General features: G+C 54.8%; 1 protein-coding gene across 1 annotated transcript; it reads right to left on the bottom strand.

The window, feature by feature from the left end:
* On the bottom strand, positions 1–25,468 carry ITGAD (integrin subunit alpha D; the record flags this gene model as incomplete). Its single annotated transcript, XM_054714138.1, has 29 exons — positions 1–335; positions 778–888; positions 1,143–1,244; positions 1,385–1,498; positions 2,025–2,102; positions 2,207–2,314; positions 2,475–2,553; positions 5,778–5,861; positions 5,968–6,047; positions 6,159–6,272; positions 10,068–10,209; positions 10,429–10,502; positions 11,302–11,433; positions 11,692–11,846; positions 12,418–12,575; positions 12,678–12,808; positions 13,477–13,686; positions 13,778–13,918; positions 14,087–14,229; positions 14,347–14,476; positions 15,601–15,674; positions 15,873–16,023; positions 16,127–16,280; positions 18,350–18,495; positions 19,205–19,335; positions 21,505–21,619; positions 21,732–21,796; positions 21,921–22,024; positions 25,341–25,468. Coding segments are annotated over 29 exons (3,453 nt in total), but the record flags the coding sequence as incomplete, so codon positions are not given.
* Between the last annotated feature and the right edge of the window lie 558 nt (positions 25,469–26,026).

Here is a 26,026-nt window from a genome sequence, read left to right on the forward strand (position 1 = left end):
TCCATCCTCATTTAATGTGGCAATTCTCACACATAAGGAAGTCCATGCTGGCCCCGGGCCTGCTTCGGCAAAAAGGGGGTTCCCACTGAGGAGGGCTGGCAAGGCCGTGGGAAGGCGGGCAGCACCCGCTGAGTGGCTCAGCCAGCCCGCTCTATGCAGAAGTTACCCCCAAGGAAGCCGGTCCGGAGGCCCAGGCCACCCCAGCCCTGGGGGGCAATAAACAGGGGAGCAGGTTACTAGGACAAAGGCTCCCTGGGGGCCTCCCCGCTGAACATGGCGGCCTCTTCGGGCTTGTCATCCATCATTTCTTTGTACCGACGTTTGAAGAAGCCGAGCTGTGACGGGAAGTAATGAGCAGATCTGGGTAAGAGGGCAGGGAGGATGCTGGGAGTGAGGGGGAGCCGAGTGAGAAGGGAACTGAGCTGACTGTGTGGAGTGGGGAACGCTTCTGTGAACACAGCGATCGCGTTTCCCGTGGCCCCGGGTTCCAAGGTCAGCGGTTAGACATAGTGTAGAGCAGGGAAAGCACAGATGCTGTGGCCAGGGCCGCATTTCTGCTGCTGTAGCCACTCTGTGATGTAGGCATTATTATTCCAAAAATGGGAGACAGACCCAGAGAGCCTGAGCAACTCGCCTGACGTTCAACGGTAAGAGGAGCCGAAACGTGCGCCCAGGCCGGCCTGGCTCCAGGGTCTGCGCTCTTCCCGCTGGGCCACCCTGTCTGGGAGGCCTGGGGTCGGCTGCGGGCGGCGCCAGGTGTGGAAGGCGAGCACTCACCTTGAAGAGCGTGGCTGTGATGAGAGCCAGCAGCAGCAGTCCTCCCACAGAGCTGCCCACAACGAGGGGCACGGGGTCATACACCTCATACTCTTCCAGCACCATCTCCATCTGAGGGGGAGCAGACAGCATCGGGCCTCTGGCTGCCCCGGCTCCTCCCAGGCTCTCCTCCCCTAACCTCCTCCCCTGCCTCCCCAGGCCAGACTCCTGGGCTGAGCTACAGAAGCCCTCGGGGGTTAGGGACATCTGTCCCACCCCGGGATCTTCACCCCCCGCCTCCCTCCAGGCCGTGAGCCCCCACCGGCACACGGATTCAGCATCAGAGCCTCTCACCACCTGGCTGCTGCCTCCCACACAGTCGCTACCTGGGCTCTCAGAAACGCCTCCTGGCCCGGGAGCTGGGTGTACACGGATCTGTCGAACGTGATTTCCGCCACGCTCACGACCGACACCTTCTTCTGCTGCGTCTGCAGAGGGCAGGGGAGCTGGCAGCTGGCTCTGGGGAAAGCTGGGCGCCAGGGAGATGCCCTCGCTCCCCGGAGGCCGGCACAGACATTCAGGGACCGCCCGGGGCTGGGGCAGGGGCTCTGCCGCTGGGCCCACACACCTGGCTGACCCAGCCGAAGCTGAGGTTGCCCTTCAGGATGAAGTCAAGTTCCTCCTGGATGCCGAAGGAGGGGACGTCACAGCGGAACCTCCGGCAGGCGGCGGCCGAGCAGTCCTAGGGACAGGAGAGCAATGAAGTTAAGGAGGGCCTTAACTTAGGAACCACAAGAGGAGAGAAAGTATCAGATTTGGGGTGAGGAACAGGTTAACAATTATAGGACATATACAGGATGTCCCAAAAATGTGTATATACCTTAACAGTTGATAGTTCAATTTTGAAAATGAACCGTAATTTTAATAAACACTACCCTATTACATTTTGGGGGTTACCCTATATCAGTGGTCAGCAAACTCATTAGTCAACAGAGCCAAATATCAACAGTACAACGATTGAAATTTCTTTTGAGAGCCAAATTTTTTAAACTTATACTTCTTCTAACACCAATTCTTCAAAATAGACTCTCCCAGGCCATGGTATTTTGTAGAAGAGCCACACTCAAGGGGCCAAAGAGCCGCATGTGGCTCGAGAGCCGCAGTTTGCCGACCACGGGCCTATATATAGCTCTGCAACCTAGCTCTGCATTTCCCCGTGTTCCCCCATGAGCTGCTGGTCAGATAGGGGCGCCCAGGGCCTTTCTCACCAGCACAAAACTCCTTGGAATCTGAGTCTGGAAGTCAGGTTGCTGGGGAGGTTCCATCTCTGACACACAAGAGAGACTCTAGTGAGAGAGAAACAGCCGCAGAATGATGGAGATGTCCCTGGCCAGAGGGTGCGGGGCACTGTGGGGTCAGCCCTGCTCAGTGAGGCGAGCCAGGCAGGCACCTGTGAGGGAGTCACCGCAGCCACGTCCCACACCGCCACGCCGTTCAGCAGCGCGGGGACCCAGAAATGAACGCTGATGGCCAGATCCCGCTGGCTCAGGTTAGTCACCTGCAGAAAACCGAGACAACATTACGGTGGTCCCTGGAGCACCCCAAATCCCATTTCTTTCTGTTCTGGCTCTAGCTCCCAGCTCCTCTCCATCTTTTCCCACCAACTTTCAATGTTGGCAGCACACGGGAGGGCAGACACGAATATTTCCGCCTCTCACACGATATCGATGCTCAGCTTCTTTCCTGCTCTTCCCATCGGAAGTTGAAAAGTTGAAGTACTTGGTGGATTCTTCCTTCCTGGAGAAAGAGGGCTTGTTGGTGAGACACGGCGCTGGGGCCATCGGCAGGTGACCCAGGTTCCCACAGCCTCTGCAGCCTCAGCTTCAGCTCCCCCCGTGCCCTTTGCCCTCGTCACCAGAACTGCCAGCTCGTCCTGGGGTGCCCTGGCTCCCTCAGATCCCGTGCCTTTGCCCTTACTCACTCCCCTTCTGGAAATTTCCACTTAGAGGCATAACCGAAACATCACCTCCCATAACAGTTAACCATTTCCCATGGGAAAAAGGTGTTTACATGCATTTTGTAGATTTGCTTTCTGTAGCAGCAATTTTCAACCTGTGCTGCAAGAATTTTTAAAACATGCAATACCTGACTATTTAGTCAGGAGCGCTGACCTCTTTTCCCTTAGAGTGTCAAAAAAAAAAAAAAAAATGACAATGGCCAACACAACAATAGCCAGCTGGTGTGAATCAAAATTACACCGATTTTTGGTCAGATTGGAAAAAAATATATCTTCTGGGGGCGCCACAGAATTTTAGTAATTAGTTTATGTGCCATGAGACAAAAAGGGTTGGGAACTGCTGCTCTAGTAGGTTAAGGTTGACTTCAGGTGAGGCTTGCTCCGGCTACTGTAAGAACACATAAGCCTAAGGAGGCTCGCAGGAATGATGACTGGATCACTCAAAAAATGGAGCATGAGCGCTTCCATAATGGGGGTGAAGAAAATAGACGTGACTATCCTGGGCAGTTAAATAAACGTGATGGAAGATGGCACATGGGCACAAGCTCATGGAGTGGACATACATGTTCTTGGTTGCAGGTGGCTTTCCATCCATCCATTCATCCATCCATCCTTCCATCCACCTATCCATCCTTCTATCCACCTATCCATCCATCCATCCATCCACCCACCTATCCATCCTTCTATCCACCTATCCATTCATCCATCCATCCATCCATCCATCCATCCATCCATCCATCCACCCACCTATCCATTCATCCATCCATCCATCCATCCATCCATCCATCCATCCATCCACCCACCTATCCATCCATCCATCCATCCATCCATCCATCCATCCACCCACCCACCCACCTATTCATCCATCCTTCCATCCACCTATCCATTCATCCATCCATCCATCCATAGCCTCCTCCAGTAAACATTTACCCTGTGCCAGGCTGTGTGCTTGGCTCTGGAGATTAAACAGTTAAGTCATAAATCTTGCCTTTGCCGACCCCACAGCTGTGGCTGTCACTTTGATGATTAAGAACATAGGAGCCAGGCCTGCCAGTGTGGTTTCGTGGTTGAGTGTCAACCCATGAACCAGGAGGTCATGATTCGATTCCCAGTTAGGGCACATGCCCGGGTTGCAGGCTTGACCCCCAGCAGGGGCAGTGCAGAAGGCAGCCGATTAGTGATTCTTTCTCATCATTGATGTTTCTATCCCTTTCTCCTTCTCCCTTCATCTCTGAAATCGATTTAAAGAGAAGGAGAGAGAGAGAGAGAGAGAGAGAGAGAGAGAGAGAGAGAGAGAGAGAGAGAGAGAACATAGGGGCCGACCACCTGGGTTCACATCTGAGGCCCACCACTTCCTGCCTGAGTAATTTAAGGCAAACTACAGAACCTCTCGGGAGCCCTGTAGTGTTTTACTCTTTAAAGTGGGGCTGCTAAGAATAGTGGTGAGCTATAATGGAGTTGTGATGTTTGCAGCAGTGCATAAATGTTAGAATTCATTTGTTTCCTTTAATATTGTTAGACTTCCTCTCTGCTCCCTACCCCGACCCCCTTCTCTGCATCAGTTTTCTACCTTAAAATCGTCTCGTTCTAAATCTCTTTTCACATTTGAGTCAATCACTCAGCCTTGCCACTCCTTAGGGAAGTATGCTGTCTGGCCGCTGGCACAAGCTCTGGCCCATCTGGGTTTGCCTCCTGGTTCTGCCACTTACCAGCTGAATGGCAGGGCAAGTTATTTAGCCCCTTGATTTCTTTGTTGGTAGAAAGGGGGTAACAATAACTATATCATAGAGCTGTTCGAAGGATGAAATAAACATAAGTACATGTGAAGTGCTTCAATGCCTGGCACATCATAAGCACACACCACTATAAGCTCTGAGGGTAAGTTTTAGTATTTTCCCATGGACATAAGGGGAAATGCATACCGAGTGTGGACGGGCAATGACATTGCTTGACCCCCATCCCTCGTTCCCCTAAAAATTCACACATCAGCAGCAGACTGTCCCATGGCGACGCTGTCAGTTTCTCACCCTCTGGAGGTCAGCCAGGGTGTGGAGTCCTTGCCCTGCTTCCTGCCTGGCCTGCCCCTCCTCCTCCACCTCTAGCACCCAGAGCAGCGCCCTGCACTGCCTTTCTTGTGGCCTGCCTCGGCCTTGGGCTGTTAGAGACCTTCCCGCAGTTTCTCACACCTTCTCACACCTCCGCTTGCCTCTCAGTTTTGTGAAAACCTGACCTTTCCTTTCCTGTGTGTGTGTGTGTGTGTGGAAAGACCATATCCTGCTGGGCACAAGGTCCCGCCTCCGCCTCCGAGTGCTGAGAAGAAAGAGCCTCAGTCTCAGTCTAGTCGCTGAGCTTCGGCACACTCCTGTTTAGCACCAAGCACAGGACTGGCTCCGGGTGAAAGGAAGGCTGCATCTCAGAGAGAGGAGGTGGCACACAGCAGCAGCAGGGTGTGTGCGTCCCCCCAGCAGGCCAAGGCGGCAGAGAAGAAGCAAGAATTATGCCACAGGCGCACCTCAGAGATATTATGGGTTCAGAACCGGACCGCCTTTATAAAGCAAATATTGCAATTGAGTCCATCGAGTCTTTTGGTTTCCCAGTGCCTATCGAAGTTATGTTTCCATGGACACTGTAGTCTATTAAGTGTGCAGTAGCATTATGTCTAAACAATAAACATGCCTTCATTAAAAAAAATACTTCCTTGCTAAAAAATGCTAACCATCCGAACCTGTTGGAAAATGGCACAGATAGACTTGCTTGACCCGAGGTTGCCACAAACCCTCTGTTTGTAAAAAACACAGTATCTGTGAAGTGCAAGAAAGTGAAGGGCAACTAAAGATATGTCTGCAGGTGGAACAAGCATCTGGCGGGTCACAAATATTTACATGTGAGGAACCAGAGGGACTAGCTTAGATACCCGTCCTCAAAAGAGCAGGCGGGGCTGCAGGGGAGGTACTGGCCTTGGAGGAAGGTCAGAGGTCCAAGGAAAGGGCCAGGGATTCGTCACCTGCTGATCACTGTGTAGACGGCGTATTTCACTGGGAGCTCCAGCTGGAAGGTGGTCTTGTTGGTTGTAGGCTTATTATTCTCACTGGAGAGAGGGGGGAGCCCAGTTGGGAAGGAAACCAAGAGAGGAATCTCAGGCTGGTACAGGAGCCTGGAGGGTGAAGGACACACCATACCTGGTCTGGGCTTACCTGCTGACATTGGCCCTCAGAAGCAACTTGTCTCCCAGGGTGGCCTTGTAGAAAACATCAAATGTGACTATGAAGGTGCCCTGATGGAAGAAGAAAGAAGGAATGGGGAGAGGGAAGGTTATGGGGGACTGAGGGAAGGAAGTGGGTCAGGACAGTGAGGAGAGTGTGAGGATTTGGGGGTAAGCACTGACCTTACTGCCCCCTCGGAAAATGGGGTGGTTGATGCTACAGCTGCTGCTCCTCAGGCTCTCACTCCCCGTGGGCACTGCCTCACATGCCAGGTGTAGTGGGCGCTGATGGGGCTGCTTCCAGAGGAAGAGAGAGAATTCAAAACAGTTACCCACATGCATATATGAGCTTGATATATGACAGTGGTGGCATTACAGAGCAATAGAGGAAAGAACAAGCTTTTTAATTAATTATCCCGGGAAAATTGGCCCATACAAAAACAAACAAACAAACAAACAAACAACAAAATTGGATCCCTACCTTACTCCATCCATTAAAATAAATTCCAACTAAAAGACTTAAATGTCAAAAGGCAAAATTATAAAGCTTTTAGAAGGTAATATAAGGGAGTATTTTTTCATTACCTTGGAGGAGGGAAATATATCTTAAATAAGATCCATACATAAAAACACTAAAGAAGGACCTCCGGTCAAGATGGCAGAGCAGGTAAACTCTGTGATCAGCTCCTCCCATGGCCACATCTAAACTACAAACAAACTATGCACAACCATCATTGAGAAGCACCTAAAGACTAGCTGAATAGAAGTCCTATAACTAAGGCCATACAGAAGAAACCACATGGAGACTGGTAGGAGGGGTGGAGACATGGAACAGGTTGGTCCCAAACCTGTGTGTGGTGGTTAAAAATCAGGAGGGATATTTTGGCTGTGGGGGTCCCTTCTGAGGAGCAAGGGGTCTCAGCCCCACACCAGGCTCCCCTGCTCAGTGTGCCAGTGCCAGGAAGAAAAGCATCCTTAACTTCTGGCTGTGATAACCAGCAGGGGTTGTGGCTGAGTGAGATGGGGAACATACAAATGGAGATTGAAAACAAAAAAGAACCAGTCAAAAATGAAGAATACAATAATTGAAATGAAGAATACCTTAGAGGGAATCAACAGTAGTTTAGATGAAGCAGAGGGTTAAATCTGCAATTTGGAAAACAAGGTAGCAGAAAGCACACATTTTAAGGGGCCTAGGGACAATACCAAGGGTACTAACATTTGCATCATGGGATGCTGGAATGAGAAAAGAGAGAGCAAGAAATTGAAAACCTATTTGAAGAAATAATGATGAAAAACTTCATCATTATTGTATGTAATGGAGGAGGAGGAGAAGGAAGAAGGAGAGGAGAGAGGAGAAGGAGGGGGGGGAGGAGGGAGGAAGAGGAGAAGGAGGAAAAATAAAAATATGAATAATAAAATGGAAATATCTACATACCTATCAATAATGACTTTATTTAAATGTTTTGTTGACTGGATAAAGAAGTTAAAGGGATTAGCTAAAGAACATAGCAAAAATAACTTTAAATGTAAATGTATTAAATGCTCCAATCAAAAGACATAGGGTAGCTGAATGGATAAGAAAACAAGATTCATATGTATGCTGTCTACAAGACACCCACCTCAGAATGAAAGACACACACCGACTAAAAGTAAAGGGATGGGAAAAGATATTTTATGCAAATGGAAATGAAAAGAAAGCTGGGGTGCAATACTATACTAGACAAGATAGACTTTAAAACAAAAGCTATAACAAGAGACAAACAAGTACTCAGTAATGCCAGTTCTGGGCACTTATTTAAAGAAACCCAACACTACTTCAAAAAGACACATGCATCGCCCTGGCCGGTTTGGCTCAGTGGATAGAGCGTCGGCCTGTGGACTGAAGGACCCTGGGTTTGATTTCGGTCAAGGGCACAGGCCTGGGTTGCAGGCTCCATCTCCAGTAGGGGGCGTGCAGGAGGCAGCTGATCAATGATTCTCTTTCATCATTGATGTTTCTATCTCTCTCTTCCTCTCCCTTCCACTCTGAAATCAATAAAAATATACTTTTAAAAAAGACATATGCATCCATAAGTTCATTGCAGCATTGTTTACAATTGGCCAAGATATAGAAACAACCTAAGTGTCAGTTTGATGGATGAATGGATAAAGAAGACGTGGTACATATATACAAAGGAATATTACTCAGCTACATAAAAGAATAAAATCTTGCATTTGCAACAGCGTGGATGGACATAGAGGGTATTATGCTAAGTGAAATGGGTCAGACAGAAAAAGATAAATGTCATGTGATTTCACTTGTATGTGGACTCTAAAAAACAAACAAACAAAAATGAACAAGCAAAACAGAAACAAACTTAAAGCTACAGAGAGCATTTTGATGGTTTCCAGATGGTAGGGGGTTTGGGGGAATGAATGAAAAAGGGGAAGAGGCCCTGGCCAGTGTGGCTCTGTGGATAGGGTGTCGGCCAATGCAACAAAGGGTGTGGGTTCAATTCCTGGTCAGGAAATGTACCTGGGTTGCAAGTTCAATTCCAGCCCCAGTCAGGGAGGGTACAGGAGGCAACCAATCAATGTGTCTCTTGCACATTAATGCCTCTCTCTCTCTCTCTCTCTCTCTCTCTCTCTCTCTCTCTCTCTCCTCTCTCTCTCTCTCTCCCTCTTCCTACCTCCCTCCCTTACACTCTCTCTAAAATTCAACGGAAAAAATATCTCTGGTGAGTATTAACAAAAAGAAAAGGAGGGCAGGAGATTAAGGTATGCAAATTGCCAGCTATAAAAACAGTCATGAGGATGTAAGGTATGGCATGGGGAATGTGGTCAATAATGTAATCACCATGTATGGGGTCAGATGGGTAGTAGACCGATTGAGGTGAATACTTTGTAAGTTATATAAATGTCTAATATTTTGCACACCTGAAACTAATATAATATTGTGTCAACTATGATTAAAAAATAAAAAAAATATTTAAAAATACACTAAAGATTTATAAAAATCAACCACAATCAAATTAAGACATTTATTAAAAGACACTATAAGGAGACTGAAAAAAAACAAACAACAAAGATATTTATTGGAAAAGATATTTGAGCACATGTAACTGGAAAAGGAATAGGAAGCAGAACATGTACAAACGCTTACAACTCAATAAGAAAAAGGTGGACAACTCAATAGAAGAAGAAGAAAAGGACCTGGACAGGAACTTCCTAAAAGAAGATACCCAAGTGACCAGGAAATATATGAAAAGTTTTTCAACTTTATTAGAGAAATGAAAATTAAAACTGCAAGGAAATAATATTACTCACCTACTGGATAGATGAAAATTAAAAAAATTGGACAATGCCAAGTGTTGGAGTGGATGAAAGTCACAAGAACTCTCATACACTACTGATAGAGTGTCAATAGGTGAAAATGGTTTGGCTTTACTTATGAAAATTGAAGACACACTTATCCAATGATCAGCATTCCCACATGTGGTATATACCTACCAGAATATATGATCAAGAATGGTCATGGCCAAAATCAGGAAACAACTCAAAATGACCATCAATTATAGAATAGGTAAATAAATTGTGGTATAGTCATACAAAAGGGCTTCTATATAGCAATGAAAATGTTCCACAGCCACAAGCAACAACAGGAATGAATCTCACAAACATAGCATTAAAGAAAAGAAGAAAGACAAAAAAAGTAGCATGTTTCTATCCAAATAAGTTCAAATATTGGCAAAATTGAACAGTACTAGGGATGTACTCATGGGCAGTAAAAACTATAAAGAAGTACAAGGAGTGGATTGTCACAAGTCAGATGGCGATTACTTTGGGGAGAGAGTGAGGTTATGATGAGGAAAGGTGCATATTGAGAGCGCTTCTGGGGGTGCTAGCCCTGTTTTATTTCTTGACCTGGATTTATTTCCCACTGGGGTGCTAATTGCATAGACATTTACTTATATTATTTGTTAAAGTGTATATCTGCTTTACGTACTTTTCTGTGTGTTTTATCTTTTATCATAGGAGACATAAAGGAACCTACTATAAGCCAGGGCAGGGGAAAGGTCCCAGCCAACCGGAGCGCAAGGAGCTATTTACCTGAGTTCCTAATACTCGTCGATAGGACAGCCCTGCTGGGTAGTAGAAGTTGATCACAGTTCTGTAGGAATCCTCACCCTCATTCCACACAGCCACTGTCACGTTGAGTTCTGGAGAGCTTCCCACCACCAGGGCCTGCAGGCTGAAGGAGGAAGTACAACTCGAGAGAGACTCCATTGGAAAGGGTTTGGAATTGAATCAGGGGCAGGGGCAGGACCCTGGAAGCTCATGAGCTACTAGCTGATAACATTCCCATCATTTCTGTTATAAGGACAGCCAAAGGGGAGCACGAGCACTTCTCATCCTGCTGGCAGGAGACCCAAAAGCTTGAGTGCCTGGATGTGGAGGAGATAGCACTCACCCTGAGAAGCTGAGGTGGACATTCAAGTCCCCTTCACAGAGGTGATCTTGCCCACAGTTCTTCTCAAAGGGGAGCTGCAGCGAAACAGTAGGCCTCTTCCCATCCATGTCTTAATCCTTCTCCAACTCCCTCATTAAGAGCACTCATCAACACTGAGCATTGCTGAGCCCACACCCTGCACCAAGCACTGTGCTAGGCACTGGCAAGGCGTGGGGTGGTGGGAGACAGGCAGTTTGACTATAACAGAAAGCTAAGACAAGATCCTTGGCTTCAAGGAACATAATGTTTAGTTGAGAAATCAAACCTAACTCACACTGGGACAACTATTCAACAGACATTGTTAAGAGTCAATACTCGGACAGGCTTTGGGTCGGATGGGGTTGGAGAGGTAGGAAAGGTAGAAACTACAGGTGAATTAGACCTGGTTCTTGCCAAGAGAGCAATTTGAAGAGAGCCACAGAGGTAGATGCACATGGCTATGACTCCACGTATGCGACATGTGGCACGTCACCGTGACATGCTACGAGGCCAGAGAGGAGACAGATGCCGAGTGTGGATTCCCAGAGAAAGGGAGGTAGGACTGGGGCTTCAGGGACTAAGGATCGCTGAGGTGGAGAGAAGATGTCTTCCAAATAAGAGCTACAACGTGGGCAAAGGCACAGGGGCAGGAATGAGACACGTTAGGAAGGGTCTGCAGAATGAAAACTGGAGTTTGTGTGTGTGGGGGGTCCAAGCGGACAGGGTCTTGGTGATCGGGGGGTGCCCTTTTGGACTCCATGTGGTTAGTGGGCGATTGGGAGCTACTGGAGTTTCTTACGCACATGGAGACACAAGAAAGTCAACACATCCCCGGGGCTTCATCGGGAGACTCACAGAAGCTGTGAAGAGGTCCTGGGAGCCCACGGCCAGCACAGGGCGGAGGTTCTGGGAGGAGGGGATGGGCTGCCCCACCAGGGAGAAGCTGACCCGCAGGATGATGGGGCTCACCACATCCTCCACGCAGTCCTGAGGGAGGACGGGCTTTTAAGAACCCACTCTCTGCCTCCCTCTTTTCCCCCACTGGCTTCTCCTCCGCGGGATTCATTTCCCACTGTCACACGGTGCCCTAACCACGCTGCGGAGCCCGCTTCTCTGACCCCAACTTCCCTCTCTCCAGCCCCAGGCCCCCTCCCCCTCCCGCTTCCCACCTCACTCAGCGGGGAACAGGGGTGCCAGCCCTGGGCTCCCCCTCCCTCTCCCTTTCCCACAATCCAAAGTCCTCACAGGTAAAAACAACTTCAGGGTCTCACAGTGCTCTCCCAGCCCCAAGATTTTCCTTCGAGTCAAAGTCCAGTTCTTGGTCTCTTCAAAAACGGCGCGAGAAATCAGCCGGCCGGGGTCCAGCGCCAGGTCATACCGGACAGAGCTTTGGACGTCGCCTGAAGCCGAGGAGGATGGAAGACAAAATGAGAAAGAGAACCTCCAGTGTCCTGTCTCATGTATTCATGCAACAGATATTGCTGAGCAGTCTCTATGGTCCATGAGGATTAGGGGGAACGGGGCGAGGAGAGGCTGGCGTAGGGGGAGGGGCCGGGTCATTGAGGCTGTGACGAGGGGCTTTGGTCTTTACAAAGGCAAGGGGAGAGCTGAGGGGTGTTAAGCAGGGACTGAGGAGGCCAGGTTTGCATTTTAGGGCTAATCACTCTAGGAGGAGGATGGGAAGGTGCGAGAACAGACATGGGGAGAGCTCCAAGCCCAGTAGGAAGAGGGTGGCCTCTAGGCAGGCAGTGGCTGGCGGGTGGAGAGAGGTGCGCAGACTCCAGACTGATGCTGGAGACAGACCTTTGGCCCGGGCGGGGGAGAGGGGGAGAGGGGAAGAGAAGGGACCCAGGTTCCCACCACCAGCAGAAGTGGGTATGAAGTGAGACTTGGCTTCAGGGCCCACCTGTCCTGAGGATAGGGCTGGGAGCCTTGGGGGCTGAGGGACTGGGCCCACTGGAGGAAACTCACCCAGCTGGTCAGGTGAGCTTTTGTGGATAGTGAAACAGACGGTGGCGCTCCCAGCTCCCAGAGGGGAGGGCACCTCTTCCAGGCACTGGTACTCAGCCTGCCCCACCTCGGAGGGGGCAAATCTGATGGCCACCCCCACGCTCAGCACTGGCCGGCTCCTGGGGGTACACACAGGACTGAGGAGAGGACTCTGCCTCTGGGAGGACCAGGAAGGGCAGGTCAGACGCACAGCAAGCAGGGTGGGATGTGGGAGCTGTCACCTGAGCAGCAGCACGTGACCCCGGGACCCCACAGCCAGGTCTGCCAGTCCATCCTGGGTGAGGTCCTGACCTCCACTCAGCGACTGCCCAAAATTCTGGAGCCTGGGGGAGAGCTGGGAGCCTGCGATGCGCTGGCCAGGGAGGAGAAAGGTAGAGGTCAGGGGGAGGTGATGGAGAGATTTGACAAGAAAGATTTGGGAAGGAGGCTGCAGCGAATCGGATCGGAGTGGAGAAACTGGACAGAAGAGATGGGGGTAGGATGGAAGGCAGGCAGAGTAACTGTCTCAGGGACCCTGGACAAAGACAGGGGAGCGCTTTGGGGCCAACTCATCATGAGGGTGCAGGTTGACGACAAAATAAAAGCATCGCAATGGGAACACAACAGAGCCAGTTATTAATTTGTGTTTATTCATAAACGTTAGATGAATGGACTCCCATTGAGATATATTTACACGAAGCCTATGGAGTGGATTTATTATTAAATGTTTCATAGAAGGAAACTAAAGCCAACTCAGCCCTTTGCCTAAAGGCACACAGCTGACCTGCTGGCCAGGCATTTACATGGGCCTACCGTCTCTTAACGATAAGCTGCCCACAACACGATGAAGCCTGTTGGAACCACAGGAGAGGAGGAGACAGTCTGCTTAGTGGGCCTGGTGGCCGTCAGGGAAACACGCCGCTGAGAGGAGGAGGGGCTGGCTCCTGCCAAGGCAGGTGTGTGTGTGTGTGTGTGTGGGGGCGGGGCGGGGGGAAGCAGATGAATCTAAGAAATGCGAAGGAGGCTGAAGAGGGGCCTCACCTGGCTGTGGGAGGGGCTGACGCCCAGCCCCGAGGTCCCATGGAACAGGTACACAGCACCCCGGTTCTCCTGCTCCCCCGGGGCCCCGATGGCCACGTCCGTCAGCTTGTCCCCATTCACGTCCCCCAGCGCGGTCAGGGCTGCCCCAAAGCGGCCCCAGGGGTGGCCCTGCTCCCCACGGAGGATGGCCTGGCACTGCCACCTGGCCCTCTGCAGAACAGAAACAGCGCCAGTCCCACCCCGGGCAACCCCTCCACCCCACACCCAGGCCCCACCCAGCCAGGGCTCCTCAGCCACTCACCCCCCGGGGCAAGGGGCACACAGACACCCGGCCCCCCCGGGTCGGCTCGTAGTAATGGGGAGCCCCGATGAGGACCAGGTCGGAGCTGCCATCTCTGTCCACGTCCACGGAGCAGAGGGAGGCCCCGAAGTAGGAGCCAATCTGGAGGGCAGAGCCTCAAGTCACCCTGTCTGCCCTGGCGCAGGGCACCCTCTGGGCAGGTCCCACCTCTCCCTGGGCACCAGGACCTCCCCCCAGGAGTCCTGAACCCCTTCATCTGCTCCCTCCTCCCTGGAGACCCCGCCCCCCTCAGGGTCCTCCACACCCAACCTGGGTCCCTGGGACTTCAGCCTTCGGCCTCCACTGCCCGGCCGCCTGGGTGAAGATGACGGCCTTCCCGGTGTGCTGATGGCGGGGGGCCCCCAGGACCAGGCTCTGCACCCCCTTCCAAAGGGCCAGCTCCGTGGAGTAACCTGAGGGGCTGGGCCTCAGCACAAAGGCCGCCTCCTGCCCCCCTCACCCCCCCCTCAGCCCCTGCCCCCCAGGCAGCTCATCTCCCGCCTGTCCTCACAGCCAAAGCCTCTTCTCACCCAGGTAGGAGTCCGCCATGTCCACATTCTCCTGAGACATGTTGATGAAGGTGGGTTTCATATTTTCGGGGTACAGGAAGGCACCTCCAGACCAGCTGAAGCTCCCCACAGCGCCCAGAACGGGTCCGTCCTGGGAGAAAGTCCTGGGGCTGAGCCGGGTGAGGAGAGAGCAACTCCACGGCGGCCTCACTCCTCATTGGAATTCCTCTTCCCCATCCGGGCCCTGCCCGGTCAGCCCCACCGCCTCTCACTGCCCAGAGCTAGGTCTCCTCAGACCCAAGTGTGCAGCCACCACCCTCCTGGGGAACCAAGATGGCACCCGTCACCAGGCCCCTGGGGGCGGCATCTAGGATCCACCGCAGGCAAACCTGTGGAGCCCCCTCTGTTCCCAAACACACCAAGCCCTGCCGGGCACCTCTCCTCTCCTGCTGGGACTCAGCGCCTCCCTCTGGAAGCGGCAGCCTCCTCCCTCCTGGGGTTGCCCCTCCCCCGGGAAGCCATGGGCATTTCCTGCTCCACACAGACCGTTTACTTGGAACTTCCGGTTGTGGATAATTTAGAACATTTACAGAAGTAGAGAGAAGCGTATAACGAGCCCATAGGACCCATGGCTCAGCTTAGGGACCAATTCATGGCCAGCCTCATTTCATTTCTGTGTCCCCCTCGCTCTCTCCACAAATTGCCTGGAAGCAAGTCCCTCTGGACATATGGACCACACACCGACCTTTGGACAAGGCATGCGATGTGTCATGCCTGGTTCTGCGCGATCTGGCCCTCCCCACCGCCGTGGCCATCTCCTTCCACGCGGCCCTCGCGCTCTGCCCGGGACGCTGGTCCTTCCAGCGCTCCGCTGCCGTGACCTTGTCCTGCCTCAGGCCCTGTGCACGCACTTCCCCCTCCACCCGGAGCGCTCTCTGCCCACGCGTTTCCAGGGTTGGCCTTCCTCAGCATCCAGCTTCAGTTCCCACCCCGGTCTCCTCCGAGCCCCTCTCTTGCTCTGTCCCGACCCTCAGCACAGTGTGAAAGTGTGTGTGTCCTGGTCGTCACCTCCTCCAAGAGAGAAGGAGCGCTGGCTAATCTGTCCTCTGCCGTGCCCCCAGCGCCCACACACCCCCTGAACGTCTCCCCCCCGAACAGATGGTGAGCTTGAGGACAGGGTCGGCTTTCCTGTCTACTTCTGGGTCCCAGTTGCCAGCCAAGGGCTGGCCCAGGGCGGGGCCCGAGGCCTGTTTGCCACGCACGCGCTCCACCCACCGTCGTGAGTGCTGAACTGAAGCCTTCTTGGGACATCTCATACTGGAAAGCGCTACTTGTCCTCGACTGGGTTCCTGTGGGAACAGGTCACTTAGGCTCCGGAGGCCATGAGGCCGCAAGGACTCAGAGCAGAGGAAGGGGGACGTGGTCTGGGGCGTGGGTTCCCTTTTGGGGGAGCTGTGAGCTGTGACCAGGGAGGGGCCTTCAGACCCGCAGGGGACAACTGGGCCCAGACCCTTCAGTTCTGAGACCCCAGCTCTTCCCCCATTTACCCTCCACTGCGAAGATCTTCTCCTGCAGCTGCTTCTGGATGCTGCCGAGCGCGGCAAAGTTGTCCACCTTGAACACGTGGTCCTGCGAGGGCGCTGAGCCAATGATGTCCAGCTCCTGCCTGGCGGCCCGTTCCTGGAAAGCGCCTCCCACCTGCGCAGAGAGGCAGCTGAGGAGGAGCTGGGCAGGGGGGACGGGGAGGGGGGCGCGGGCAGGTGCAGGCCGAGCCTGGGCGGTCCAGAGGAAGAGGACGCACCCCGATGGCATAGCGGACGATGCCGGCTCTCTCGGCCTGGGGGATGACATCGCTGTATTCAAGGGGGTCTTTGTACTTCTGTCCATCTGTGATAACAATGAGGATCTTCTTGGCACTTTTGCGGGCCCCGTTCTTACTGTGAAATAGTTCCTTCCTGCCAGGGAAGACAGGGAGATGCTGCTGAGGGGACCGACTCTGGGAGGAAATCGTCTGCAGCACCACTAGCTCATCCGAGAGCCGGGGCGTCCTGGCGCCCTCGATGCCCGGCTTGTGAAGAGGTCCACTCAGCCCTTTTGAAAACCATGCTGACAGTGACCAGAAAGGCCAACAACGAAGACTCTCGGTTCCCTGCTCCCAGAAGGCCGTCCGCGGCGGACTCTCACTCCCGGGGGCAGCGTGGTGTGGGCGGGAGCTCTGGGTCAGCCGCTCTGCGGGCGGGTGAGCTGCTTCGGCTCTGAGCCTCTGCTTCCCTCCATCAAGATGAGGATGACGATTGTGCCATAGCCGGTCTCCCAAGGAGCCCCACCCGATCCCCTTCCCTTGCTGAACCCCGCCGGGGACTTGCTCTACTCGCCTGCAGCGGAAGAGACACCATGCCAGTTATGGGCCCCAAAAGCCTTGGTAGCTTTTGCCCCTTGGGGAGCCCTTGAGCCACAGGAGAAGGTCTAGCTACCCCGTTGCAGTGGCCACAGGGAGAGAGGCCCAGCCATCCCGGCCCGCCCGGCCACCCCGGCCAATCCTGCCGAGGCGGCCGCCACGCGAGTGCGGCTCTCGTGTTCCAGCCTCCGGGCCCCCTGACCAGCCACACGAGGGACGGGAGCCCTGTGTGACACAGCTGAGCCCCGGATCCATAGAGCAAAAAGGTTGTGGGTTCGATTCCCAGTCAGGGCACATACCCAGGTTGCAGGTTTGATTCTGGTTGGGGTGCAAGTGGGAGGCAACCAATCAATGTTTCTCTCTGTCTCTCTCTCAAATCAATAAACATAACCTCAGGTGAGGATTAAAAAAATAAAATACAGTGAGGTGTTAGGCTAGAGGGACAGCAGGTCCCCAATATTTCCTTAACGTTATTGCCCTTTTGTCTCCTTTGTAATAAAATTCCTACCCCCCACCCCAATCCCCGTCAGTGGCGGGAGGAGCTGAGCCCGCCTGAGGCGCCGTGGCTCTGGGGAGCGGCGGGGCGCTGTCTGGGCCACGGAGAGTGGAGCAGGGCGGCTCTGAGAGAACCTCGCCACGGGCCGCCCCCGGACGGGGCTCCCGGGAAGGAAGGGACGGCACCAGGACAGAAGCCTCACTCAGGGACGGAGGCTGCTCTCACGGCTGTCCCTCCCCAGGGGCCAGTGGCCAGGGCCGAAGAGCCACCAGGAGGAAAGAGGGGGCGTCTGGCAGGAGCACCCCCAGAGCCGCGCCCGGGAGCGTGCGGGCAGCAAAGCATCCAGGACACTCAGCCCGGCTCTCCCCCGAGAACCACGTCTTCTGTGCTGGCCTCACTGAGGCCCGTCTCCCGGGCCCCCGCACCCAGTGCTGACAGGTGCCAGGCCAGCGCCCAGCGTATGGTGGGGCCACCTGTTATCCTGTGAGCACGTGTTTAGTAATGCATTCCATGTGCTGGTTTTAAACACAGTCAAACAACACCAAAACATACAGAATACAACATAAGCACCCAGTTAATGAAGAGGGCACGGGTGGGTGAGGAAGGAGGGGGTGGGCGGGGAGCGGGAGAGAGGCGCGGGGCCTGCGGGGCGGGGAGGAGGGCGGCACGGCTCGAACAGCCCCGTCGCTGATCCAGCGCCTTCTCTGCAGAAGCTCCTCACACATGTTACCTCGTTTCACTCTACAACCAGCTGGTGAGTTTATTCTCACTGGACAATGTACTGAGACAGAAAGCGTCAGTAACTCCCAGGGTTGCCCAGACCACAAGTGGGGAGCCAGCGTGGGGACCCAGATGTGTCTGAACCAAGGGCCAGGAGCTGGCTGCCCCAGGTGGGCTCGGGGTCCAGCCAATGTAAGGCCAGGCAACGGGGAGGGGGCAGAGGAGCCCTTCCTGCAGGGGGGGGCGGGGGATGCAGTGAGCCAGGAGGCCAGAAGCACTCCAGGGAGGACTCTGCCTGCAGCCCCTCCCTTCCCTTTGCGCCCCTTTCCCTAGAGCCTCCCTCAGCCTGGAGGGAGGCTGTACAGGACCCAGGGGGAGGCGGGATCCCGCAGGCAGCAGGGGGAGCTTACACCACCCTCTGGATGGCTGAGGCCGTGAAGGTCAGTCCGCTCAGCTGGACGATGGGATCCAGCAGGCGCTGAGGGCTCGGGTTGGTCCGGAACCGGATGAAGTTGAAGTGGGTCTCCAGGATGTTGGAGTACTGCATCAGCGAGAACTGCGGGCCGAGAGGGGGGCCTGGGCTCAGGGGCTGTCGTTTTGGGGTGTAATACGCTTTTCATTTTGGAATAGTTTTGGACTTACAACCCATGGTCTGTGTCTTTGAGGCCCAACAAACACATACTGAAACCCACAAGGAAAGAAAATGACCCAAAAGAAAACCGGGACATGGAAATCCAATAGCGCTTCTTTCGTCGTCTGCAAAGAACAGCCTTGCCAACCGCAGTATTTGTTAAACTTACATTTAAAAAATGACAACACATGAAATCAATCGGTAGGCTGTGCTTCCTCCCTTCTCAAGAATTTGAACACGCACATTCACTAATTACCGGGAGATCAAATACTGAGATGGAGAAGCCACGAGTTAAGAATTGTAAAGAATCATCAATTATCTGGCCACGTTACTTTCAGTCACATTTCACAGCAGAGTTATTCTACAAATTTTTCAATGCTTTTAAACAGCAAAACATCCTATTGTCTGTGGCATGTGGGAACCTATTAAATGCACCTGGGGGGGGACCTCCTAGGTCAGGACTCAAGTTGGCCCCACGCTGGCACCTTGCCTGGACCCTGGCCCCTGGCCTCATCACAGCACAGGTCCGCTGAGCCAGCCACCCCGCGATGCCACGCCCCCTCCCAGGCTGTGGTCCCCAGGAGCAGACCCGCCCCCCATCCCACTCCTCAGGCCTGGGGGACCCAGTCTTCACCAGGGTGTTGGTGCCCTTAAACTGGCCCATCACGGCTCTGACAAAGTTCTTCATCTGCTTAAAGTCACTTTGGCCGATGCTGCCCGAGCCATCGATGAGGAAGACGATGTCCATCTCCTGGTGCGGGCACTCTGCAGAGAGGGCGGGAAGAATCAGAGATGCACGTGTGGGTGCCAGATACACATCTGGGTCATCTCCGAGGACCCAGAGAGCCTTCCCCCTCCACAGACGCAGGGGGTTGTTCTGGGTGCAGGAATCAATTCCCACCCGGTTTCCCACACCCTCTACAGAGGAGACCCGCGCCTGTGGCCCCAGCCCCTTCTCCCCTCAGCGGAGTCCCTGTGGCTCCCCTCTGCCCACAAGGCCTGGAAAGGGGAAGGAGGAAGTAGAGGGCAGGGGCCCAGTGGGCTCCTCAGTCATGTAGTCAACAAATACCTATTGAACACACACTCTAAAGATGTCATAGAGGTTAGGAGAAGGCATTTTAGCAAAGTGGTTCAGCGTGTGCATCCTGGAGCCAGCATGTTGGGCTCAAGTCAGCTCCACCATCTACCAGGGGTGGATTCAGGCAAGGTATGTAACTTCACTGGCGTCAGTTTTCCCCATCTGTGAAATGGGCATAATAATAGTGCTTCCCACGTGGGATTATTGCCAGGATAAAAAGAACTGATATGTACGCAAAGTGTTTGAGATAGGGGTGTGTCCCCCACCCCCTGCCCCCCTCCCCAAGTGAGCGGTGGTTGTTATCCCCAGGGCACCACATGCTGGCGTGGCGCTAGGCCCGCCCAGGGAAGGACACAGGTGCAGCTGGGGCTGCCACCACGCCTGACCCCTATCAGGACAAAGCGCTCATCCCAGCCACAGGGAATTAGCTGTGCAGGGCTCCCTGTGGAGTCCCTCCCGGGAATCACGCCCGTCCGAAAGGGAGCTGTCTTGCCCACAGTTACACCTCCTGTTCCTGGAGGCAACCTGTATCCAGCCACGCTCCACGCTCCCTGCTCCGAGCTCCGAGCTCCGGCTGAGGCCTCTGATCCGATGGCTCTGCGTCCACCCTCTCCCTCTGCCCAGTCCTGCTTTCCTCACACTCACGGGCATGGTTCCCGAGAACATTCGCAAGGGAGCCTCCGGTCTTTTCCGGGGAATGTAACGTAAGACCAGAGCTTTAAAGAGATGCCGTCCCTGCCTGTGGAGTCCACACTGTGATGGAAGCCAGGCCTTAAGCACGGTACAAAGAGGACATGTCAGACGGTCCCCACACTCGTGTGGGGGGCTGTGGCCTGTCTGCCAGACCCAGTGGCTGCCTGCAGTGTGCCCACATCCTGTGCTGCCCGGGCTGGTGGGGCAGGGACCCCGCACGGAGGAGTGAGGCTCCGCCGCGGCCGCTCCGCCCCCATCCTCCTGCTCAGCCAGCTGTGCAGAGAGCAAATGGGAGACCACTGCCCTGCCTCCTCAGGACTGGGAAATCCAGCCGCCCGCCCGCCGGCAGGCTCAGAGGCCCTCAGGCCCCCTCCTCACGCCACCCCCACCCAGCACCTGCCCAGAACCCAGGGTCTATCTCGGGAGGATGCAACAAGCCGGGCACCCTCACTGCCTGGACCGCCCCTTCCCTTCCAGGCAAACGCCTCTCCTGCAGGTTCCATTTCCTCAGGCCCCGGAGACTTCGGGGAGACATTCCCCTCCGAGTGTTTAAGTGCCACATCCCCAGCCTGGCCGCACAGGCACCCGAGAGCGGGCACCCTCCCCCAGCTCCCCCTCTGCAGCCCCTGCGGCTGCGGGGTTTCTGCTGCCGCCTCCCCTTCAGCTAAAAGCCACCACGTCTGGCATCACGGCTTCCCTGACCCAACGCACTCCCCGGTCATGTCCTCAGTCAGCACCGGAGAGGCCGGCCCGCCCCTGGGGCCCCCTGTCCCCTCGGCCACGGGGGAGGCAGCGTGGTCTCCCTCCTCGCCCACGGAGCCCGCGGCGAGGCCAGGCCGCGCTTTATGTCCATTTAACCCTCACAAGCACCTTGGTGATGTAGCGCCGTTTCACCACGGGAAACCAAGGCCCAGGGAACGGAGCACGGCCCCAGGACACGGGAGGTGACACGGGCAAGAGACGCCGGTGCGGTGGCCGGGCCCCTGCTCTGTGCGCCCTGAGCACCCTCCCACGGCCTGCCACTCGCCGCCCGTAGAGTAGAGGGGAAAGGTCATCTGGGGACTCGGGCAGCTCAGCACTGAGGCCGTGGGGGAGGCGGCCTCATGCCCTCCCGCTTCCGGGGCAGCACGTGCCCCCACAGAGCTGCGGCCCCGGAGACCTACCTGGCTGGGCAGCGGGGACTCTCCGCTCAACCTGCAGCTGGGGGCCCAACAGGAGGCAGGCCCCTTCCACATGCATGTTCTCCCCGCAGGCTCTGTGCAGGGTGGGGCCGCAGGCCTGGGTGCAGAGGCCTGTGTAGGCAAGGGGGCCCAGAACACCCCCCTCCGGCCCCTCCCCAGCCCCGCTGGCCCCTGCCCCTCTTGGCCCCGCTGTGACCCAGGAAACTCACCAACAGCCGGTTGACCGAGGCCGCTAGGGACAGGCCCAGGGACATGTTCACAGCCTCTAGGGGGACTGAGGGCCAGACACACATGGTCACACTCAGGCACACCTCATTCTCGGGAGAACCTGGGCTGGAGGCTGAGCGGGGCACGCGGGCATGGAGAGCTGAGGCCGGTTTCGGGGTGGAATCACTCACTGGGCAGTGAAATGGGCTCACACAGGCCCGAGGCAGCGTCGCAGGCGTACAGCCGTCCGGTTTGGTTGGCTCCCACCACCTCCAGGGGGGCTCCCACCACGAGTCTGGAGGCACAACCATGACACGTCGCAGGGGGGGTGGGGGAGGCACAACCATGACGCACATCACAGGGGGGGTGGGGGAGGCACAACCATGACACGTCGCGGGGGGGGGCACAGGGTGCGGGGGCGGGGGGAGAAGTGAAACTTTGCTCTAGGCATTTGGCACTTGGGAGGGGACTCAAAAATCAGGGCCTGTTGTGGACTGAAGGGTCCCGGGTTCGATTCCGGTCAAGGGCACATGCCCAGGTTGTGGGCTCGATCCCCAGTAGGGGGCATGCAGGAGGCAGCCAATCAATGATCCTCTCTCATCATTGATGTGTCAATCTCTCTCTCTCCCTTCCTCTCTCTGAAATCAATTAACAAATATATTTTAAAAAATCAGGGTCTGAATTTAAGCCACAAATGGGAAGGATCATGTGGGGGCATCGTGTGTGTGTGTGTGTGTGTGTGTGTACATGAATATATGTGTATTTCTGTACACAGATGGTTTGGTTGTTTTGTTTTTTAACATTCACCAAAAATAAAACTGTTCACAACAAAACAGCATTTCCCAACTGTGGGTAAGTGCCTTTTGTTTCTGGGGTGCCATCCTTCTTAGTCACCCCAAGAAACAGATCACTTCAAGTTCAATGGAAAATTTTCTGAAGTCCTAGTTTCTGAAACAATTTGATGATTCTGTCATGAATTATACAAAAATATAATATAAAAAATTCAATTTAAAATAGCTATAGCTATATCAGAATCCATAACTATATCTATCCTACATAATAAAAGCGTAATATGCAAATCGACAGAACGGGGGTGGGGTGGGGGGAAGACCAGTCAGTGGGGGGCAGGGCCGGCGAGCAGGTGGAGCCAGGCCAGCCAAGGCTCGTGCCATTGGGCAGAGGGAGGGAAGGCGATGGGGGGTGGGTAATGGCACCATCCCCTGATCTACCGTCTGGTTGTCTCCCACAGAGGGAGGCCAGGCAGCAATGGTGGGGTGATGGGGGTGGCGCGGTTGCCTCCCACAGAGGGAGGCCAGACTGCAGCTTAGACCCTCTCCCCGAGCTGTCAGGCTGTCAGTAGGCCATCCCCAGAGGACTCCTGGACTGTGAGAGGGCACAGGACGGGCTGAGGGACCCCCCCCCCCCACCCCAGTGCACGAATTTTCATGCACCGGGCCTCTAGTAGTCATATAAATGCAATGGTTTCTTTGCAAAACTTGAGAGAAGAGAATTTTTTAATTTTGGAAAAAAATTTTATCACCATCAGCAACTCCCCCACTTAGATGAGAAAATCAGAGAAATACAGGTGTGTTTTAATTAATTATCTGAGCAAGGCTTCGTTAAGCTGGTATTTAAAGTGCCTTCCCTGGAGCCATTCCTGTAGGGAAAGCTGAGGCCCCTGTGTGTCTAAGATGCTGGTGGAAACCTAAATGGCTGGCTAGACCTGGAGCAGCCTGGCCTGCTGGTCTCCATGCACGAGCCAACTTCTAGTCAAACTATCATTCTGCGTGCTTTTCTTTATCCCATTCCTTACACGTAGGCTCAGTCTTTTTAGTGTTTGGGCTATAATTCAGCAGAAACCAGGAAAAACAATAACGTTGTAACAATGGGAATATCACCCAATATATACTACTAAAGGCCCAGTGCATGAGATTCGTGCACTGGTAGGGTCCCTAGTGGCTGCTGGCTGCTGGCCAGGTAGTCCCTCCCTTCCCCTGGTGGCTTGCTGGGGCCTCCCTCCCTCCCCGTGGCCGGCCCCACTCCCTGGTCAAACTCCCGGACAAACTCCCAGTTGAGGGGATGATTTGCATACTATGCTTTTATTATATAGGATTTACTTTATTATAGATGCTGGTCAGTAGCTCTATATTCATTTTTTTAAGACAGAGGGGCCCGAACACAAATGGGTGGTAATGGAAGTGGGACAGTGGCTGCCTTGGATTTGTTGGGTGCTGGGCGATCAGCAGGGGCCCAGGGGCCTGGGGTGGTAGCTGGAGATGTTCTCCATGCCGATCTGGGTAGGGTTACCTGGCACACATAGAAAAGTATTGAGTTGGGCTGTCCGGATTTCGGCTGTTCAGTCTGTGTGTTATATTTCAAAGCAAAGAAAGAAAAAACAAAACGCTGGCGCCTGGCCCTTGCTGTTCTGTCCCCAGCCTGCCAGCCGGGTGGGAAGGGGGCGGGATGGGCACTGAGATCGCAGTGACCTCTGCATGGCCCTTCCTGGCGCGGGAACCGACCTGTGCGCTCAGGCTCGCTGCCCAGCCCCCAGGAGCCTCCCTGGACCCCCTCCTGGGCCAGATCTCACCCTTCGTCTTCTCACGGCACAGAGAGCCTGCGGTCCAGATTGGAGAACACCCTTGGGTAAATAGTCTGGACTTTGGGGTGCTTGCATTAACACCGTGACTTAGCTCCTTGGGTCTCTGTCCAGGTGCGAAGTTTGCCCGTCCAATGCAAAATTAAAATGCGAGGCCTCTGGCCTGGCCGGAGTGGCCAGTGGTTAGATCACCGGCCCGAGAACCGAAGGGTTGTGGGTTCAAATCAGGGCCAGGGCACGTACCTGGGTTGCAGGTTCCCTGCGCTGGGAGGGGTGAGTGCGGGAGGCAACCGACTGATGTGGCTCTCTCACATCGATGTTTCTCTCTCTCTCCTCTCTGCCCCTCCCCCTCCCTTCCACTTTCTCTAAAACGGGTGGAAAACATATCCTCCAGTGAGGATTAACCAAAAATTAATAAAATAATAAAATAAAATGTGAGGCCTCTTGTTCTTGAAAATAAGTGTTTTCCTCTCTACCTGTCCTGGTATTTCTGTTTGGCATTTAGTTTCACTCTCCCTCAGGCACAGGGGTACTCACAGGGCCAGCACAGACCCTCACAGGACTGGGCAAGCCGGGCACAGCCCATCATGACCTTGCCCGGCCCAGGCCAGGGGCCAAGGTCAGCAGCCGTCACTAGGGAGGGTGGGAAGCAGGCGGCTGAGAACCTTCCCGCAGAGGCTGTGGGAGGCGGGCCGCAGGAGCCACGGCTCCGAAGCGCCAGCGCGTCTCTGTCCCGTCCATCTTACTGACACAACGAGATGCGAAGATTAAATTATTAATCATTTCAAGAGGGAGGCTGCAGAGCAGTACTTGCGTGCAGGGGGCACATTCAAGGCCTCTCTCCCAAGGCCATGTGTTGCCCAGAGTGTGTGGCCGGGCCTGAAACTGTGAACGGTTAGTCGCGGTGTCCGGGGGGAGCGGGGGGGGGGGAGGGGGGGACCTTGCTGCGCTTCCCCGGGGACGCCTGGGCGCAGCCCCGCCTGCAGGCAGCGGGCAGGCGGGGCATGGGGCCCACCTGGATCTGCCGAACTGGGCCACGCTGTGCCCGAAGCCAGCGCCGTCCTCCTGGAAGACCGTGGGCTCCTCCACGTCCAGGCTGAATCCGTGACAAGCAGCCAGAACTGAGGGGAGGCGGGCGGAGGGGCGGGAGGGAGGGTCAGAGAAGCCCCCTGCCTCCGGACCCCCCTTCTGGGCATCTGGATGCCCACCCTCCCCCAGCCGGGGCTGTTGCCCGGTGAGCCGGCCGTGTGGCTCCTGTCTCCTCCCTCCCTCAGAAACAATCAGAGCACACTGCCAAGGACGGGGATGCAGAGGGAGGCCTCAGGGACCTCAGCGGGCGCCCAGAGCCCGGACTCAGGCCCGGCACCGCCCGGGGTGTCGGATCAGGAACGCCTTTTAAAGACAAAGTGACCACACGGTTCACTGCCTAAATGGGGACCTTCCGAGAGAGAAAGGAGCACGGTAACAACCACACCCCGGACACTGGGGCTGCCCCGGCAAACCAGGGCATAGCGTCTCCCTGCCGCACCCTCTCCTTGTCCATCACCCTGAGGGCCAGATGGGGAGCACACTTAGAATTCTGGGATCAGCCCTGGCCGGTGTGCGCCGTGGTTGGAGAGCTGGCCCGCACACAGAAGGGTCGTGGGTTTGATTCCCATTCAAGGGCACATACCTGGGTTACGGGTTCGCTCCCTGCCCCCA

Source organism: Eptesicus fuscus, chromosome 4 (genome assembly GCF_027574615.1).
Source record: "Eptesicus fuscus isolate TK198812 chromosome 4, DD_ASM_mEF_20220401, whole genome shotgun sequence".
Classification (NCBI taxonomy): domain Eukaryota; kingdom Metazoa; phylum Chordata; class Mammalia; order Chiroptera; family Vespertilionidae; genus Eptesicus; species Eptesicus fuscus.